We start from the raw sequence: 17,921 nt of genomic DNA on the forward strand, positions 1-17,921 counted from the left end.
CTCTCATTGCTCTTCTATTATTTAAAAGCTAGAAATTGAAAATAGCAGATAATGCAGAGACTGCTTAGGTACACAACAAAGAGAATTCTTCCCTGAGAAAATGCTAATTGTGACTTTTTTACTTAAGATGAAACTGCCTTTTAGCATAGATGTAGGAATGTGGGTCATAATAGAAAAAGACCAAATTGAGTAGCTAGTAGATGCGTTTAAGGCTCATGACCTTCTGTCTAGAACTCAGGAGAGTTCAATTTTGATACTTGTAGCATCTTTGTTTTCTCTTTGAATGGCATTTGAAAGCCTGATGATGAAGGAAACATTTGAAAAGGGCAAAGTGGGTGTTTTGCATCATGATGGTGAATAACCAGAAAAAAGGAGGGCAAAGAATCATGGATCAATCAGCCTATGTCCCAGTAGAGACTCCAAGTAAATTTCTTAACGATGACTTTATAATCACCTGCTGTGAAGCCTTGTTACCTCCGTACAAGAATACATCACCTCTTCTCACCTTTCTTCCAATTTCTCAAGTTACAGCTGGCAAATAGCATTATTTTTCCAGCAATGGTAATGTCTTTGCACTTCATCAACACACCTGGCCCAGCTGCTGAGAGGGTCTGGGGCTGCTGAGCTGCTTCCACTGGAGGCAGGTCTCCCCCATGCCCTGCGACTGCCTCGCCCAGCTGTAGCAGTGCAGTGCAGTCAGGCTTGTTCATCCTGCCCTGCTAGGGAAGCTATTCCTGGCTTTTATTCTGAAATGATGATGTCAGGAAGCTCTTCAACCGATTCATCAGTGCTGGCTGCACACTATCATCCTGGCACGGTACCTTTGCATGACCATCTCCGATTGATGCTTTCTTCTGAGCGGAATATGTTTTCCAAAATCCTTTTGTCTGCCACCAGCCTCCTGCTTGCTATATTGCGGCATTTCCTCTGCTCTTTGATGCAATTCATTCCAGGTAAAATGCATTAACAAACAGATCGTTCTATTCCATCATCTTGGGAAGGGGGTTTCTGATGCTGTTGAGAGGCTGACACAGGTTGTTTAGAGCAATCTAATTTTTATTGATCAGAAATGTAAAAGAAGCAATTTGAAGTGTTAGGTAGGAACTAGGATTTCTCTGTTATTTGTTGAAAAGATAAGCAGGAGAGGAGGAGCGAGTATATTGCACAGATTTTCTCGGATTACTAGCAGATATTAATGGTTTAGAGCTGGAAAATCAGTAAGCAGCAGATTCTCTCTGCGAGGGAGCCTGCTGTGAGACATGTAGGCGGACTGTGAAAGGGAGAGGATTGTTTAGAGCAGCAGCGTTCGCGAAGCTTTGATCTGAACATACAAGTGGGAAACTTCTCCAAGAGATTTTGTATCACCATTAAACTCTGCATTTTCTGCCATCATTGTATCATTGCACAAATCGAGCAGTCTTTTTTGCTTTTCCTCTCTCTTTTCGTTTGTCTAATAGTGAGACCTACTATCATAAAATAGAAATCAATAAAGATCATGACTTAATTCACCAGAATCTTTGCTTTTTGATGGTGATCATATTGTTTTCTGCCCCTAGAGAATCAAAGGATTGCTCTGGGGTATCCAAAGAGTTGAAACGGTCTCAAATCTGACTTGTTCTACCACCAGAATACATCCATAGATACAAAAGGAAAAACCCAAACAACCCCAAAAAAAGGTTCACAGTACCTTTCTAGGACAGTTGTCCCAAGGACTTGATGGTGTAAATCAATATTTAACAGAGAAACTACACTTTCTCATGTCAGCAAAAAAAAACCACCCTAGAAGTGTAGAACCTATTTCTATAGGTGTCCCTGGGAAATCAACGGATATTTCATATGCAAGAGTATGCACTGTTCACAGTTGTTTTCCTCCCTTCGCTCACTTTGACAAGTCTTTCTCCATTCCTTTTCTCCATTTCTTTCCCCTGTGTTTTCTGTCACTTCTTTCGTGTGCTGCTTTGCCTGTTAGCAAGGAGCTGGGTGGCTGAGTCCCTGACAATGGGAAATCAACAAGCTACATGGAACAAGGAGTCAGGTACGGGGACTTCCCAGCAGGCACAAGGCAAGTGCAATAACTTCAGTTCAGAAATCAGTGTGGGACACTCAGGTAAGCTGAGGGGTTCAAGTTTGGTGAAGGCAAGAGTCTGAGATGGCAGGTTGTAATATTGTGCTGATTTTCAGGTATTATGCTCAAGCAAATACAGTAAGCCCCATTGGGACTGTAGTGCCTTTGATTTATTGCTTGCTTACTTCTTCTCTTTTGGAGTGCAGCCAGAACAGAGTCAGTATTTTATTTTGTCTAATTAAATGTTAATTTAAATGCAGCTCAAGATGAAAAAACAGTCTGTCTTCTGTCTTTTGCAGAGACTTGTGTCTTCTCCTACTGATCAGACAAGGGGTAATGGCTTTAAAGAGGATAGGTTTAGATTAGACATTAGGAAGAAGCTCTTCCCTGTGAGTGTGGTGGGGCACTGGCACAGGGTGCCCAGAGAAGCTGTAGCTGCCCCATCCCTGGCAGTGTTCAAGGCCAGGTTGGACGGGGCTTGGAGCAACCTGCTCTAGTGAAAGGTGTCCCTGCCCCTGGCAGGCGGGTTGGAACTGAAAGAACTTTAAGGTCCCTTCCAACACAAACCATTGTAGGATTCTATGATTTTTGGGCAGCTGGATGTTAAAATAAGCTAAGGTTTATGACTGAGCTCTTATCTGAAGGTGGTACATGTTTATCACAACTGCTCGTGAACAGTGCATTCCAGTAGGAAGTGTTTGTGTTCCATCTGCTCAGTGCATTTTGAAGTAGATGCAGCTAAATGTAGCAGGTTTTAGTATTAAAATATGATTGAATTTCAAGTGTAGACTTTGTTCAGGGTTTTTTTTTTTTGAGGAGGAAGAAGTGTAGGATGTGCAGCTGTGATGTTTGGGTGGGTTTTTTTCCTTTTATTCTAAACACAGCTATGATGACTCCCAGACTAGCACCAAAATTCGTTTCTTTGATGTGCTTATTCTGAATTGTATAATCCTGCATATGCATTGCAGCAGCTTGACGTTTTGAAATGAACGCAAGACTTTTGTGTGCTGTCAGAGGAATATGTGTTGCACAGCCCTTCTGGTCTTGGCTCCATGTGCTAGTTAGCCTGAGTTGTTTGCTGCTGCTGCTACTGATCAAGTCTCAGTATGTTGCAGAGATAATGGTTCCTCAAAGAAAAAAAGGCCAGGTTGCATAAAGTCCCTGCAGAGGACTTGTCTGACCACATATGCCCAACTGGCCTTGTCGTCACTCTAATTGTAGGTCACTAAGGAACTTCCTGGCTTTTCAAAATTGTCCTAGAAAAAACTGGTTTGACTCATGTGAGTCAAAATCAAGTCATGATTTGATTACACTTTGCATGCGTTACTGTCAGGATCTTCAGCTCATTTGAGTGGCTCCCAGAAGAAACGCTAGAAAGATATGCTTGTTTCTTTCTCTCTGGTCTGATAGGACATCATATTAACTTACACATTCTTGTTGTATATAGCCTGTTCTCAGACATTTTCTTGACCATGTCTTGAAAGGAATTCTAAGTAGATAAATTCTAGCTAGATCAGATTTCAGGAAGGATTACTAAGTTGATCATGTGAATGGCAAGGTGATCACAGGAGAAGAAAATGAAAAGAACTTAGCTTGCTTAGCTTAGGAAGTGATATGATTCCTTACTCTAAGTACATGTGGTAAACACCACATGAGAGGGAGAACTACTACCACAGCCACGTAACAGTGCTGTCAGAAGAACAAGGGGGACAAATTGTCTTACAAATAAAGTCCATGTGTAAAGTCAAAGGATTTTTTCTAGTAATCTGGGCAATAAACAGCCTTCCCAAGAGGGGATAAGTGTGAGGAAACATAGTAACTTTTAAGATAGAATTCATATGTATGGCTTTCTGGGACAGCAACTGTGATGAGATGACCCATTCTTGTTCAGGCTCTTCTGTGAAGTGTGTCTTTCTAAATTCCCACGTATAATCACACTGCTCTCCAGAAGTTTCAGTGCAGTGCTGTTCTTGGTCATGCCACCTTTGTTTCTGCGTGGATGCAAAAATACCTCCTTAGGGACACATTGCTCTCTTTTTTCCCCCTAAATATTTTACATCCTTACAAACTGGAGCTTGGAATAGTACAGCTGCATTTCTGCAAATACTGATGGCAGTCACTAAACCTGCCAGGTGTTTCTTGCTAGGAAAAGCTTCCTTATGCCAAAGGAAAAATTCTGAAGTACTAATGGTGGGATCACATTGAGTGCTTCATATAGGATTTAATCAGAACTTAATTGAATTTTAAGAGGGAGAGGATGTTGTTGGTTTGAGGTTAATTGCGTTAAGCCCTGCAGCCTGAATTCCTTATCTAGCTGACTTACAATATTAGAGACCTAAAGAGGGATTTGAGGATTGGCAAGCCAGAGAACTACATTGAAGGGATCTTGCAATTTACCCTCCTGCATGCCTAACACCCATTCTGTCTGCGTCTGTTCTAAAGAAGCACACTTAGAAAAATGCTGTCTGCCAACTCAGTTCTTTTGCAGATATTCTTCTGTCTGAAATAACAATTTTCCTCTGTACATGCAAAAGTATCGTTTCAGAGGCTCGCAGGTAAATTGTACAGCAGCTTCACTTAATCATGTGGATTAAAGAATGTAGGCTAGAAGTAGTGGTGAAAGTGAGTAGTGTAACCAAAAGAAATTGCTACATCAAAAAATCAGAATGAAGTTTAATATCAGTCTGGACTCTGTTTAGTGTGTGGTGTTGTCTGTACTAGACCTGGTTCAGGAATGGATTTCTTTACGCCATGCTGTCTTTTTTTATCAGTGTTTCATTTACACCTATATCTTCGTAAGTTCTAGGTTAGTTCAGGGCTCAGCAGCCTTACAGTGAGGATGGAGCCTAGCAAAGCCACACCACTGACCTGTGGACATGAAGCCTGTGTTAGGTGAGGAGGTGATAGCATTGGGAGGGAAGTCAACAACCTGTGTATTTTCTAGGTAAATCCACCTCTGCAGCTAAATGGATTGCTAAAACAATCCTTGTGTTGATGAGGCTTTGCAAGCCAGGCTGCTGGAGCCAATAACTAACTGTGTGCTGTTAGCACACAGCATTCCAATCAGTTCATGCTTTCTTGATGCTTTTGTCCTGTAACTATGCCTAATAAGGGGGATATTGCATTCAAACAAAAGGCTCCATCAGAAGTTATCCTTTTCTCATGACAGCTTTTACTTACCAAGGAAAACTGTTTAATCTCTTTTCTCCTGTTCTATAAACGTATTTCAGCTCAGTTTCATTTGTGTTCTTCCTGACCTCCTTTGTAATACCAAGGTGAAGTTAGAAGGTGTTTTAGAATGCAGGGGTTTTTATCTGAGGTGTGCGCAGCTCTGCCTTGCTTTTGGCAGCATTGTCAACACGCACTGCTTTACAGGATGGCCGATTACACCAGTCCTCTTGTGGCTTTGGTCTGCAAGGGACAGACTAGCTCTTTTCTGTCACTTCTTTCAGCAGGTTGCTTGTCAAAAATCATTGGGAGATTATTTTTAGGGCTCCCTCTCAACATTGCTCTGTGTATTATCCTAGCTTGGAGCACATTTCTTTTTGAAACCTCACAGATTCTTATAATAAATCTTCATTTGTTACTTCCTCTCAGTTACTTGTCGAAATAATTTCAGAATAGAAGCTTCTTTAATTCAAAGAAAAGTTCTCTTTCCCATCAGTGTCATGTGTTTTATTACCTCCTCTGGACTACAGAACAGGTGTTTCTAATGGATTAATTACAGTAAAGATAAATCCACTGGATTTTCAGCTCCCTGTGGGATGCTGTGGGAACACAGCTTTAGTTTGAATATCAGCTACAGCTTGGCTGCTTGCAGCAAAGAATAGCTGAATGCTACTCTTCTAGACATCCAAACTTAAGCTCTAGCAGCTGACTGTTTATTCAAGTGAAAATCTTAGTCACCTGTGTTTTGTTCTCACTGCTTGCTTTGCAGGTTTAAAGAATTTCCTGCCCAAGCCATCAAAAGAGGAAATCACCTTCCACAGCCCCAAGGGTTTGCAATGCATCTCACCCTTAATGCAGACGGTAGAGGAGACTCCTCAACCCATCCCAGCAAAGATTAAAGGACATATTCCCAAATGGATAAATGGCAATCTTCTGAGGAATGGTCCTGGAAAGTTTGAGTTTGGCGAGGAAAAGTAAGTCCAAGTTTGGTGAATTTGTCAAATGATTCTGGCCTGAGCTCTGCCTAAAACTAAAGGGGACCCGCTCAAATGTCTCACCACTGTTAGGAGCACATTGTAGTTTCTTTTTGAGTAAGACAAGGAAGAAATGCTTGTGTTACCATATTTTTAAGAACAGTTGCTCCCTCATCTGGAATGTCCCAGGGAGCTCTCTGAAAATAGGAGCATGGTTAACTTATTAAGGTTAGAGAAGCTGAGTCACTGAGAGGCTGTGACCTGCTCAGAATGGTATAATGAGGGAACAGATCTGGGGATTAAAACATTCACACTCTCAGTCCTTTGTTATTAACAAAGTCCATCCTATGAGCACTCTGAAATCCGGGACAGAATTTGTAAAGTTGATTGTGCTAAATTGTGTGACTTGCTTTAGAAACAAATGCCTCTCATTTTAAAAGTAATGTCTTAAAATATTCCAAGAAGGCAACTACTGCCTTTGACTTGGAATCTGCCATTCTAGCTAACTGGCAAACATAGCTCTTCCTCCACTGAATCTGATGGCAGCAACTGGCCAAAAGGTGATCTTCTCATCATAGTTCTAGAGAGAAACCATAATGTTTTCTCAAAGTCTCAGAGATCTCTCACTTGAGAGGGAATACAATCCTGAAACCAGCTGAGAGCTACAGGCTCCTTCTTGTGTGCTTGGACTTCCAGTAATAATTTCTATTCCTGTTGTAAAGTACAATTTCTACTACCTGTGTGGGAGTCTGCAGAGTTTACCAGTAGAGATTAGTTCCCTCAAAAGCTTATACATGGCATTTTCAGAAGTCCCTGAGGTCCACTTTCAAAAGCAATATAGGGAGCCTAAATCTCACTGAAAGTCAGAATCTAACTTCAGGTCCCACAGCTGCAATTACACGTTGTTTCACTCCATTCAAATGTTCTCTCAGATGAGGCTATGCATGTTCACGTGTTCATGGGATCTGGGCATTAGCTTTTTACAAACAATACTAAACCTAAAGGCAGGAGGGAACAGTATGGCAGAACAACATATTATGCCCAACTTTTGTTCTCTTATTTATCTCCTCTTGAAGATTTAACCATTGGTTTGATGGCATGGCCCTGTTGCATCAATTCCAGTTGGAAAATGGCACAGTGACATATCGGAGCAAGTTTCTGCAGAGCAGTTCCTACCTGACTAACAGCCAGCATAACCGCATCATGGTCTCAGAATTTGGGACGCTGGCAATGCCAGACCCATGCAAGAGTGTCTTTGGGCGCTTCATGTCACGCTTTGAGATGCCACGTAAGAGGGATTCTAAGAAATAAACGATGATCTGAGATTTGGGGAACTTGTAGTTAGGTTTAAAGGGAGATGTAAGGAAGTCTGGTAGACCTATTCTGAGCCCATGTTCTTTGAAGATTACCCCTTAAAGCAAAACCAACAAAAATGCAAGCTGGTGCCAGGCTTAGCTGCAAGAGGCACATTCAGTTTAATGTTTTAGTGCCACTTTGGCTCACCTCGATTCTAGAATTTGTTGCAAATTTCCAACAGAAGTCATTCCACAAAGGACATCCTGTGCAGTCCTGATTATGAGCCTTACAATATGCTGTTCTACCTGAAGATACAGCTTTGCCCTTTAAACACCTTGCCTTGCTAAGCTTGTAGGGTAAGTGGGCTAATCCCTTCCTGTACTAAGGTGCAGGAGATTATATTAGTAGGGTAAGAGACAATGGGAATGGAAGAAGCATTACCTATAGGATTCTATGTATGTCAGGAAAGAAATAGGCTTAAATGCAAGCAAAGTACTTTCCACTAAAAGCAGAACAGACCTGAAGTTTGCAACTTGTTGCTCACGTATGTGACTATCTTCTGCTTCTTATTTTCCCTGAGGAGGTGAATCATGTCCTGTCATGCTTCTGTTCTCTTCAAAGGTGCTCATACGTTCACCCACTGCTCTGCCTAGTTTCTCAACTCCAAAAATCGCTCAATAAATTTCAAAGCTATCTACATCTCCCATCTTCTTCTCCAAACTCCAACAGGCTGTTACTGCACACCTGTGCCTATTTGGCCCTTTACGCACTTGTAGGCTATGTCTGTCCTCCAGGCTTCCTGTGGAGCAACTTCAGGTTCTGTGTTCCTCCTGCCAGTGTTCACCTGGGGGATTTGCTTTTTCCTCAGCTCTTCTCAGCTACCTGTCTAGTGAGTCTCAGCTCCCCAAGGTGTAGCAAGAACACCTCTGGCTGTTGTGTGTGTATAGCTCTTGAAAGGCATCTACCTGACTCAGTATTACAGGGAAAGAGAAGAGGGAAGAAGAAGCATTCCCTGTCCAAGCCGTGTCACAGAAATAGCGTCCCTGCCTTCTCCTCACCCCAAGTTGTAGCTTGAAGTCTTGCCTCTTTTGTTTCCAATGCTGTAAGTCAAACAAGGCACTCTTCATATGGCTGTCAGAAGAGGGCTTTGGCTAAGGAGGAAAGGGAGAGCAATAAGAGGTCAGAAACAAAGAGTGTGTGGCAGTATGAAGATTATCTTGGCTTTGCTGCAGTGACTCCCTCCAGAACCAGTCCTTGTCCTTTTCTTCTGAACTCAGTTGTGCAGACAGTTCCCTGAGTGCTTTTATAGATTAGTGAGGTATCAGTCCCGGGAATAGTTCATTGCAAATGGGTTTGTTTGTTTGTTTAAACATGTCTAACTTGCTGTAATATGATGTATGCTTAAACAGAACTGTGTACAAATACAGGACTTTGTTTCAGAGCCAAGTGACAATGCCAGTGTGAACTACGTTGTGTATAAAGGAGACTATTATGCCAGCAGTGAGAACATCTTCATGTACAAAGTGGACCCGGAAACGCTTGAAACGAAGGAAAAGGTGTGGGCAGGTGGGATAAGGGGATTAGCTTATGATACAGGAGGTATTCCTTGCTGTTTCTAGGAGCAGCAAGATGGAAGCCAGATTCCAAAAGAAATTACCAGTGCAGCTCTGGGCCATAGCAATAAGCATCTCTTCCTGATGTGACTGAGTCCCTGAAAAATCTCTTAGCAATAAGGCAGCTTTTGTGAGTGAAGATTCAGTCACTGCCCACTGTAACAAGCAAGGAGGAGACAGATATAGACTAATTTCCGTTTGAGTACAGCTGGTATTCTTACAGTGCAATCACTATTTGTCTGGACTTGCCTGTATCTACCAGTGTGTGAAAGATAAAAGTGCATACAGGAAGAAGTTCACATCACTGATCTCAGATTGGTATTCTTGCCCTGTCTCTTCATTCTTCCTATCTATTCCCTTTACCTCCTTCTTACACTCCCAGTTTTAAACACTCCAAAACTGCCCTTCAGAGTCTTGACTAAACCCTCTGTTGTGGACAGGTGGTGAAGTCAATGTAAAGTCAAGTCAGAGTTCATTTTTGTTACTTTATTTTCTCCTATGTTAGCAAGTGAATTGAAAAGTCAGAGGAGAAGTCTTCTCATACGTTCTGTGCATCATCTCACAGGAGGGCAGCTGTATTTGACAGAAGAATGACTTGTGAAATGTAATCCTAAGCTATATGTCCCCTGCCTGCACCCTTATAGTGAGTTTGGATATTAGGTGGGCTAGAGGAATGTGAGAAGGTCTGAGGAAGGATTCTGTCATTCCTAAATCAGTTTTAACTACTGTGCCTGTATGTTATGACAGGCTATTTAATCCCACAAAATACCAGCCTTAGCACACCTTCAGACCTCGAGGGAGGCATTCCAGGAGTCCTTCCCTTCATACAGGATCAGTTATGAGTCATGAAGAAACTCTGTTTATGAAGTATAGCATGCTCTATACTTGAGTTTGACAATTTGCTGTTTTATCTGTTTCATAAACCATAATGCAGTGATGAAAAGATGTGTGGGTACTTTTAGTTTGAATATTCAGCTCTGAGCCGTCTTCTCATTAAAATAAAATCTGTTTTAAGCTGCTTCTTAGATGCACTGATCGTTCTTCCCAACACAGCCCCTGCATTGTCTGAGCCAAAACGATACGCTAACCCAGGAACTCGGAATACATGTTAACAGTACTCACAACTGTACCTTTGTCCTAACTTTCCCTTCTAGCAGTACACATTGAAGCTAAACTGATTTTTCTGTGAGGAGAGTAAATTCTGTCAATTAGCTGTAGGTACTTTCAAAAACTTGGTGATTTTTTGGGGCAGTGACTGTCTCTTCATGCATGTCTCTGTGGTTATCTCACAGGGTCCCAGCTGCAATGCTCATAAGGGCAACATTCCCACTGTGTCAACTCTTCCTGCCATTAGTAACCTTCATGTCTCCCAGAGAAATGGCTAGTGCTATTAGTCACGTTTTACTGGTAGGACTAACACAGACAGAAACATTGTTAATTTGCAAGGATTTTAGGAAGATTCCAGGTAAAATGAAGGCTTAAGTCCAGATCCCACACTAGAGCCATAATCATCAAGCTGTTTTTCCTCCGACGTTCATGAAGCTTACATTTAGAAAGGCTGTGGCTTGCTACACAGCAACAGGAAGCTTCTATACTGACTGACATTCTTTGGCATTTGCAGGTTGACTGGAGCAAATTTGTTGCAGTGAATGGGGCCACTGCTCATCCTCATTATGAGTCTGATGGCACAACATACAACATGGGGAATTCGTACGGGAAACATGGTAAGACTGGGCATGAACAGGCCTGGCTTGTGGACAGGGTGTTCTGTCCTGGCTGAACAAAGAGCAGTTCTTTGGTTCTGCTCAACAACCTGCTGCTGCTACAAAGAGCAGTTCTTGAAGAAACTTCAGTGTCTAAAAAGACCTTGAAGATGCTGTTTCTCTTTGTGCCAAAATGATGGCGAACCAGATTAGTTCTTATTTCAGAATGTCAGGCAGTCCCATAAAAATGGCTTCTGTCAGCAATTAGTTTGCTTCTGACTTTGGCCTGTGTATAGTCAATAGGTTCCCAACTACCCAGAGCTAGCATTCACTATTAGTTACATGAAAGCCTTTTCTTTTTTCACGTGCCTGAGGCCTGTGCAAACAGCCGCTGCTCTTCGTTGTGGTACCTCAGGCTGGTTCCAGTTCACTGAAGAGTTGCCCAGTTTTCATCATTTTTCATTTGTGCTGTTTTCATTTCCTTTTGGCTTTAGCAATATCTATCTTTGCAGCACATGCTGCTTTCAGCTGGAGAGAACAAACTATAGATTAATATTCCAAATATGCTATTCTTTCCTGCCCATGTGGTCAGATTTATTAAATGAGCATGTAAGTAATCACCAAGTCTCAAGTATTCATTTCCTTTAATGCACAAGCTAGGAACTTGGTTTTCTTCTGATCCTGTTCTTATAGGATCATCTAAATTAACAGAAAGAATGCATTGCAGACAATAAAGTTAGGTGGCAGTCTATCAGACTGAGAAGATCCTTCTACTTCCTTTCATGCTGCTTTTCTTATTTGCCGGGTAATCCTCCATAGATTGTTTTATTGACTTAACAACTGGCTTTTTGTTTTCTGCTCGCTTTAGCTATGACTGTGGTTCCTAGTATCCTAGGGAAACAAAGGAACAGAGCCTGACTTTGGTTTCATGAATGTGGACAGTCTCTCATCTCAGTGGTGTTGAAGACCCTTTCTCCTTTCCAGGGTCGAGGTATAACATCATTCAGGTCCCTCCACAGAAGTCAAACTGCAGTGACACGTTAGAAGGAGCAAAAGTACTGTGCTCCATTGCTCCAATGGATAGGATGAAACCCTCCTACTATCACAGCTTTGGTAAGAATACTTTCTACCTCAAACTTTCCATATTTAGCCTACTGTGAGGCAGATAGGGCTGTTCTGCCCTCTGCCCCTGCATTTCCTAGTGCTAAGATGATATCTCCTGCCTCCTCTTTTCAGGAATGAGTGAAAACTACATCATTTTCATTGAGCAACCCATCAAGCTGAATCTGTTGAAGATTATCACTTCCAAGCTGCATGGGAGAGCCATTTCTGAAGGGATAAGCTGGGAGCCTCAATATAATACTTGCTTCCATGTGGTGAATAAGTACACTGGGGAGGTACATGGATCTTTGTCCTCTCCAGCAGCTATGCAGCTGTAGCCAGAACGTTAGATCCCAACAGAATAGTGCTGGGTAGCAGACACAGATAGTTGGATGAATCAGTCCGGAAGTTACTGTAATATAGGCTTTATAAGAGTATGTGTAGTTTTATTAGAAGTGGGATTACCTCGTGCATTTTCCTCTCTACTGATTCACTTCTTTGCCAGCCCTAAAAGAACAGGCAGAAATAAGCAATTTGGGGTTCCTGGGATTTCAGCTCAGGGACTGAAATGCAGGTCACAGGTACTACAGAGTATAAAAAAGCCAGTCATGGGAATGGTGCTATAGGGATGGAGTCATGAAAGCAAGGGGCCTATCCTGGGCTGCTTTACATTTTTGCTTTTCTTCATCTGGTTTTGCCTACTTACTGGCTTAAAGCAGCCGTTTTGTAGTAACACAGACACAAGTCAAATACCAAGGAATGAGTGGGAAATGAAATGGGAGAGAAAAAAGGAAACTCTTTGAGGTGCTAGGATCTTTCGAGAGGAAATTTAACCTCACTTATGGTCACTGTAGGTGCTGCCAGGGCAGTGGTACAGTAAGCCCTTTGCTTCTTTTCATCAAATCAATGCCTTTGAAGATCATGGCTGTGTGGTCCTTGATCTGTGCTGCCAGGATGATGGAACAACTCTGAGTACTTACAAACTTCAGAATCTGCGGAGGAGTGGAGAAGGTCTAGATCAGGTAAGACCTCTGCATTTGTGTTGCATAGGGTCTGGTGGGGCCCCATGCTGGTTTAGTTACTTTTCTGAAGCAAGGGACAAGTTAATAGGATGGCGAACACTATGTTTGGGAGACCACAGGATGAAGGATGTGAACTGGGGAAAGAAAACTACAAGTAAAAACTAAAATAATGGTCTTTGGATCTGTTGGTATTTTTCTTTCCTTTTATGTCTCTTAGAAGATAATCTCCATGGAGCATTTTCTTGAAATGTTTAAAACTGGTGTATGACAGAACTCCATCAGCTTGGCAGAATGTACTTCTGTTTTAAAATCTCATTTTTAACGATACTCATTTTCCATACCCATGTGTAATAAAATGTTTCCCCCAAGAAAGTATGCAAAATAAGTTTATGCACGACTTTTAAGTAAGTTTTTGCATGATTTTTCATGCAAAAGAAAGACAAACCCTGTTTAAAGGCATTGCTTCAGAAAACCTGCCTTTATTATGTCATTCACAGAAACACAATCATCACAGGAACCCTTACTTTGTTCCTCACATTCACCTCACAACAGCATATAATCATAAATTACTTGTTTTGCCCAACTCTGTCAAAAGCACCATTTAATGCCATGTAAGAGGCATTATTTTGCATAGGTCAGACAATGGAAAGTGGGGGTGCTTTCAGTTTCTTGTACTGCAGGTGTGTTTTTTGGAAGCACATCATATTGTGGGTGAAGGGCAGGCATTTGTGCAACATGTTCAGACAAATCTGAACTTCCTCTGTCTATGTTCTGACCTGTTTAGAAGCAAGTCAGTTCTAATCTGAAAAGTACAGTTGTGTCCCCATAGGGTCATTTTGTTCTGCTTTCCTTTGCTGTGGTGAACATTAATTCAAGTATAGTTTAATATGACTATTGGTTTTACAAACTGATTCCAGCTGTTGTTCAGCCTTCTCTGAGCACAAAAGCTGTAATTTGATCTGTCCGAAAGTGTCCTTATGTCCTTATGAGGCATGTGTTTCCAACACCCACATTTTTTAACTGACAAACAGCATATCCATTAAACTGCACCCAGGACACATACACACACATCAGTGCAAGTCATTTCAGAATGGAATCTTCAACTGACAGACTCAGGGCACGCCTGAACACGATTTGTCTGGTTTCCCCAACTCATGTTTAGTGCTTTTGCTTGCTGACTAACCATATGTTATTTGGCAGAGTTCCTCAACCAGTTTACTGTGGTTACACAAAACCTAAAAGGTTTGAAAATAGGGTTTCAAGATTAGCACATATGATTAAAGTGAAGCTGAACTGGTGAGTTAGAGATTGAAGTAACTGAAAACCACCAGAACAGGGTCCTTGCCACCTATTTTATTTGGAAGGCTTAATATTTGAAAGTATTATGGGTTCTAAACTTGGCTTGAAGAGTGCAGTTATTCCTCTCATGCAACCCACAGGATGTCTCCCACACTGAGGCTGCTATTTTGCTCCCCGTTAGCTCATGATGTTGGTTGGTCAAGAAGGACTAAAGTCACGCAGTCAGTGGGGCATATGTGGGCAAGCTGTAAAAAGGATCAATGCAAGCCTGCTCCAAATGAATAAAATATAGTGCAGCACATGTCTCTGTGCTGGATTTAGAGGCTGAGTGATTTGCATACACAACTCAGTATTAATTACTGGGAAAGCAATGCTGAACCATTTAATTGACTTTCTTCTTGTTTTCTACTGTAAAGTACCGGAACAAAAAAAGCCCTAATCAGAACTTGGTAAAACACATAATAGAAAGAAGAAGAAGTTTTCAGGGGTGGGAGGAATGTCTGAAACTTCAGAATTGTTCTCAAAAAAAGCCACTTAGCCTGCAATGCCACTCTCCTATTTCCATCACTGTTTCTGTTTCTGTAATAGATTTATGACTCAATATCCCGAGCTTTCCCTCGTCGTTTTGTTCTCCCACTGAATGTGAATTCAGACACACCTGTGGGGAAGAATCTGAACCCACTGTCTTATACATCAGCAAGAGCTGTGAAAGATGCAGATGGCAAGGTACGTATTAAAGACTTACATAACTGCATTTATGGCAGTGGTGAGGTTGCCTGCAGCAGTTACCAATCTGTACTATTGTCTTCCCAGATCTTGTCCACCAAGCAAGCAAGGTTTGGTCATTACTAAGATGGGACTTAGTGTGTTTTAGTACCAAGGCTATCAAATTGCTTTAAACGAGAGAGCAAAGACAGATTGTGACTTTCCAAAAATGCCCAAGAGTATCGTGAGCCTTCAGGATAATTAGCCAAACTTCATTGACAAAATAGTCCATGCTTTCACCTGGGTACAGAACTGCTCTTTGCTTCCAGCTCTGAACAGCCCTACAGAGTGGCATTCGGTGGTGTAGGACACGTGTTGTCCACTATGAGCAGAGTCACCTCTGTGTGTACTTTGTACTGGATGTGGGATTTGTTGAGTTAGTGTCGTGGTTTAACCCCAGCTAGCAACTATACACTACTCAGCTGCTTGCTCGTTCCTGCCCCAGTGGGATGGGGAAGAGAATCAGAAGAGTAAAAATGAAAAAACTTGTGGGTTAAGATAAAGACAGTTTAATAGATAAAGCAAAAGCCATGCATGCAAGCAAAGCAAACCAAGGAATGAGTTAACTACTTCCTATGTTAGGCAGTTGTTGAGCCATCTCCAGAAAAGCAGGGCTCATGTGTAATAGTTACCTGGGAAGGCAGAATGGTCCTTCTTCTTTCTTCTTTCTCCAGCTTTATACACTGAGCATGATGTCATACGGTATTTTGGCCAGTTGGGATTTCTTGTCCCAGCTGTGTCCCCTCCCAATTTCTTGTGCACCTCCAGCCTACTCGATGCTGGGATGGTGTGAGAAGCAGAAAAGGCCTTCACACTGTATGAGCGCTGCTCAGCAGTAATGAAAACATCCATGAAATATCAACAGTGTTTTCAGCACAAATCCAAAACACAGCCCCATGCTAGCTACGATGAAGGAAATTAACTCTACCCTAGCCAAAACGAGTACAGCTAGCAGTGCAGGAGTATGTAGACTTGCTTCTGTTTTTCACATCAGACTGATTCTTGAAGTTTCCAACATCTGTGATGATGAGTTGGTTCTTTGGGTGAAACAGATAAGAGAGATGGAATCGGTGCATCTACCTGCCTAAGTTCAATGTCAGGCTCATCTTTAAACATTTCTTCTTCACAGTGGTTGTGCAGCGGGTAGGGGGGATCAGTCAGGTCTTCTGCCCAGTCAAAGCTAAACTGACAGTTGTGTAATGCATACTTCTAGGTCTGGTGCACACATGAAAATCTCCACCCTGAGGGCTTTGAAAAGGTTGGGGGCTTGGAATTCCCCCAGATCAACTACTCTAAGTACAATGGTAGGAGGTACCGTTACTTCTATGGATGTGGTTTTGGGCATTTGGTTGGAGATTCCTTGATCAAGGTTGATGTGGAGACCAAAGATTTCAAGGTGAGGTGAAGCGAGATTATCTTTTTTTTCAGCAATGGGAATCATTCCACTGAACTGACCTGGGAACAACATGGTCTGCACTAGGGTGGTGTGAAAGTGGCTGTGCCAGCTAGGATGGTGGTACTTTCTGAGCTTGTAGCTTATATCTGTGCCAGTGCAAGCTGCTGGATGCAATGAGTTATAGAAACCCTTTTCACTGCCTGTTTCCATGATGCCTGGCACGACAGGCATGCTGTCACAACAATGGCATCATCACACTGTAGAATCAAAAGAATTAATTAAAAGGTTGAAGTGCAGGTTTCTTGGAGCCCAGAGTGTGCCTGGGCATCTTTGTGGGGAGCACTCCAACTTGCAACTCTGCTAACTGTAGTAGACAAGTATTAATGAGATGAAGCAAATTCATATGTTACTGTGCTTGCTAGATTTGGCAGGAGGATGGATCCTACCCATCGGAGCCTGTGTTTGTGCCAGTGCCTAATGCCACGGCAGAAGACAGTGGAGTCATCTTGTCTGTTGTGGTCTCCCCAGCTGAGGTAATTTTACTGCTACTAGTTCGTCAAAGTCACATAGTATTAGGTTTACCACATTTTCTATACCACAAAACTGAATTTGAATCTCTCTGGCAGATAGTTCTATGCTGCCCAAGGTGTGTGCCTCTGCAACTGCCCAGCAAACTTCAAGTAGGAGTATACCTTGGAATGTCAGTGTTTCTTGAGTGGCATCTGTGACTATCAGTGCTCCTGGCCAAGTAACTGTATGGCCTGGTTGTACATTTGAGCTCCTTTGTGTGCAACAGATGTAGTGGGTTGGACAGTGGAATGAAGTTCAGCCTGGGTATTCATTCTGGCTTTCTTTTCACCCTGCAGAACCGTAGTGCTTTCCTGCTTGTCTTGGATGCAGAAACCTTCAGAGAACTGGGGCGAGCAGAAGTTGCAGTGCCAATGCCTTATGGATTCCATGGTATCTTTACTTCTCACTGACTGAAGACCTTGTCATCTCCTGCAACTCAGGACCACATCAGGCTCAGAAAGAAACCTCTGCTTTCTTTTATCTCCCACCTTTGCATTATGTGCTGGATGAAGTAACTGCTTTTTCTTTATCATAACCTCTGAGTTACTGCTACGTTCCTAACAATAAACACCAAAGGGTCAGGGGAAGGCAGAAGCCTCTTCATTCAAACAGCCCACCGCTTTTTCTTGATAGACCAGTTAGCAGCAGTTTGCAAAAGCTGCCATGCATAAGGCTTGCAATGGAGAAAATGGAAACTGAGATGACTATACCTTCCCTTGGTAGCAATGTGCTCTGAAGGGAAGAGAATATTGGTGCTTAGTGCTGTGACTTTGGCTGAAATGTGTAAAGCAGAAGAGAGGAGTAAAACCAACTAGTAACAGGTAGGCCCAATGAAGGCATGTAATTTCACCCCGTTGTATAAAGATTGCCTTCCTTGAACTCCAGAAGGCAGGTGCAAACCCTCACAGAAGCTGTACTTGTAGTGTTTTTCTCTGTACACTGATGGTGC

The 17,921-nt window shown here is 42.3% G+C and overlaps 1 protein-coding gene across 1 annotated transcript; it reads left to right on the forward strand.

Annotated features, from left to right (window-relative positions):
• Positions 1–844: 844 nt before the first annotated feature.
• On the forward strand, positions 845–17,869 carry BCO2 (beta-carotene oxygenase 2; the record flags this gene model as incomplete). Its single annotated transcript, XM_080631736.1, has 13 exons — positions 845–953; positions 1,970–2,062; positions 6,003–6,207; positions 7,284–7,495; positions 8,944–9,059; positions 10,738–10,840; positions 11,804–11,932; positions 12,056–12,216; positions 12,775–12,942; positions 14,830–14,967; positions 16,220–16,402; positions 16,825–16,935; positions 17,269–17,869. 13 exons carry the CDS (start codon positions 845–847, stop codon positions 17,380–17,382), a joined length of 1,842 nt encoding a protein of 613 aa, XP_080487862.1. The 3' UTR covers positions 17,383–17,869.
• Between the last annotated feature and the right edge of the window lie 52 nt (positions 17,870–17,921).

The sequence above is a fragment of the Psittacula echo genome (assembly GCF_963264785.1).
Source record: "Psittacula echo genome assembly, chromosome: 18".
Lineage (NCBI taxonomy): Eukaryota > Metazoa > Chordata > Aves > Psittaciformes > Psittacidae > Psittacula > Psittacula echo.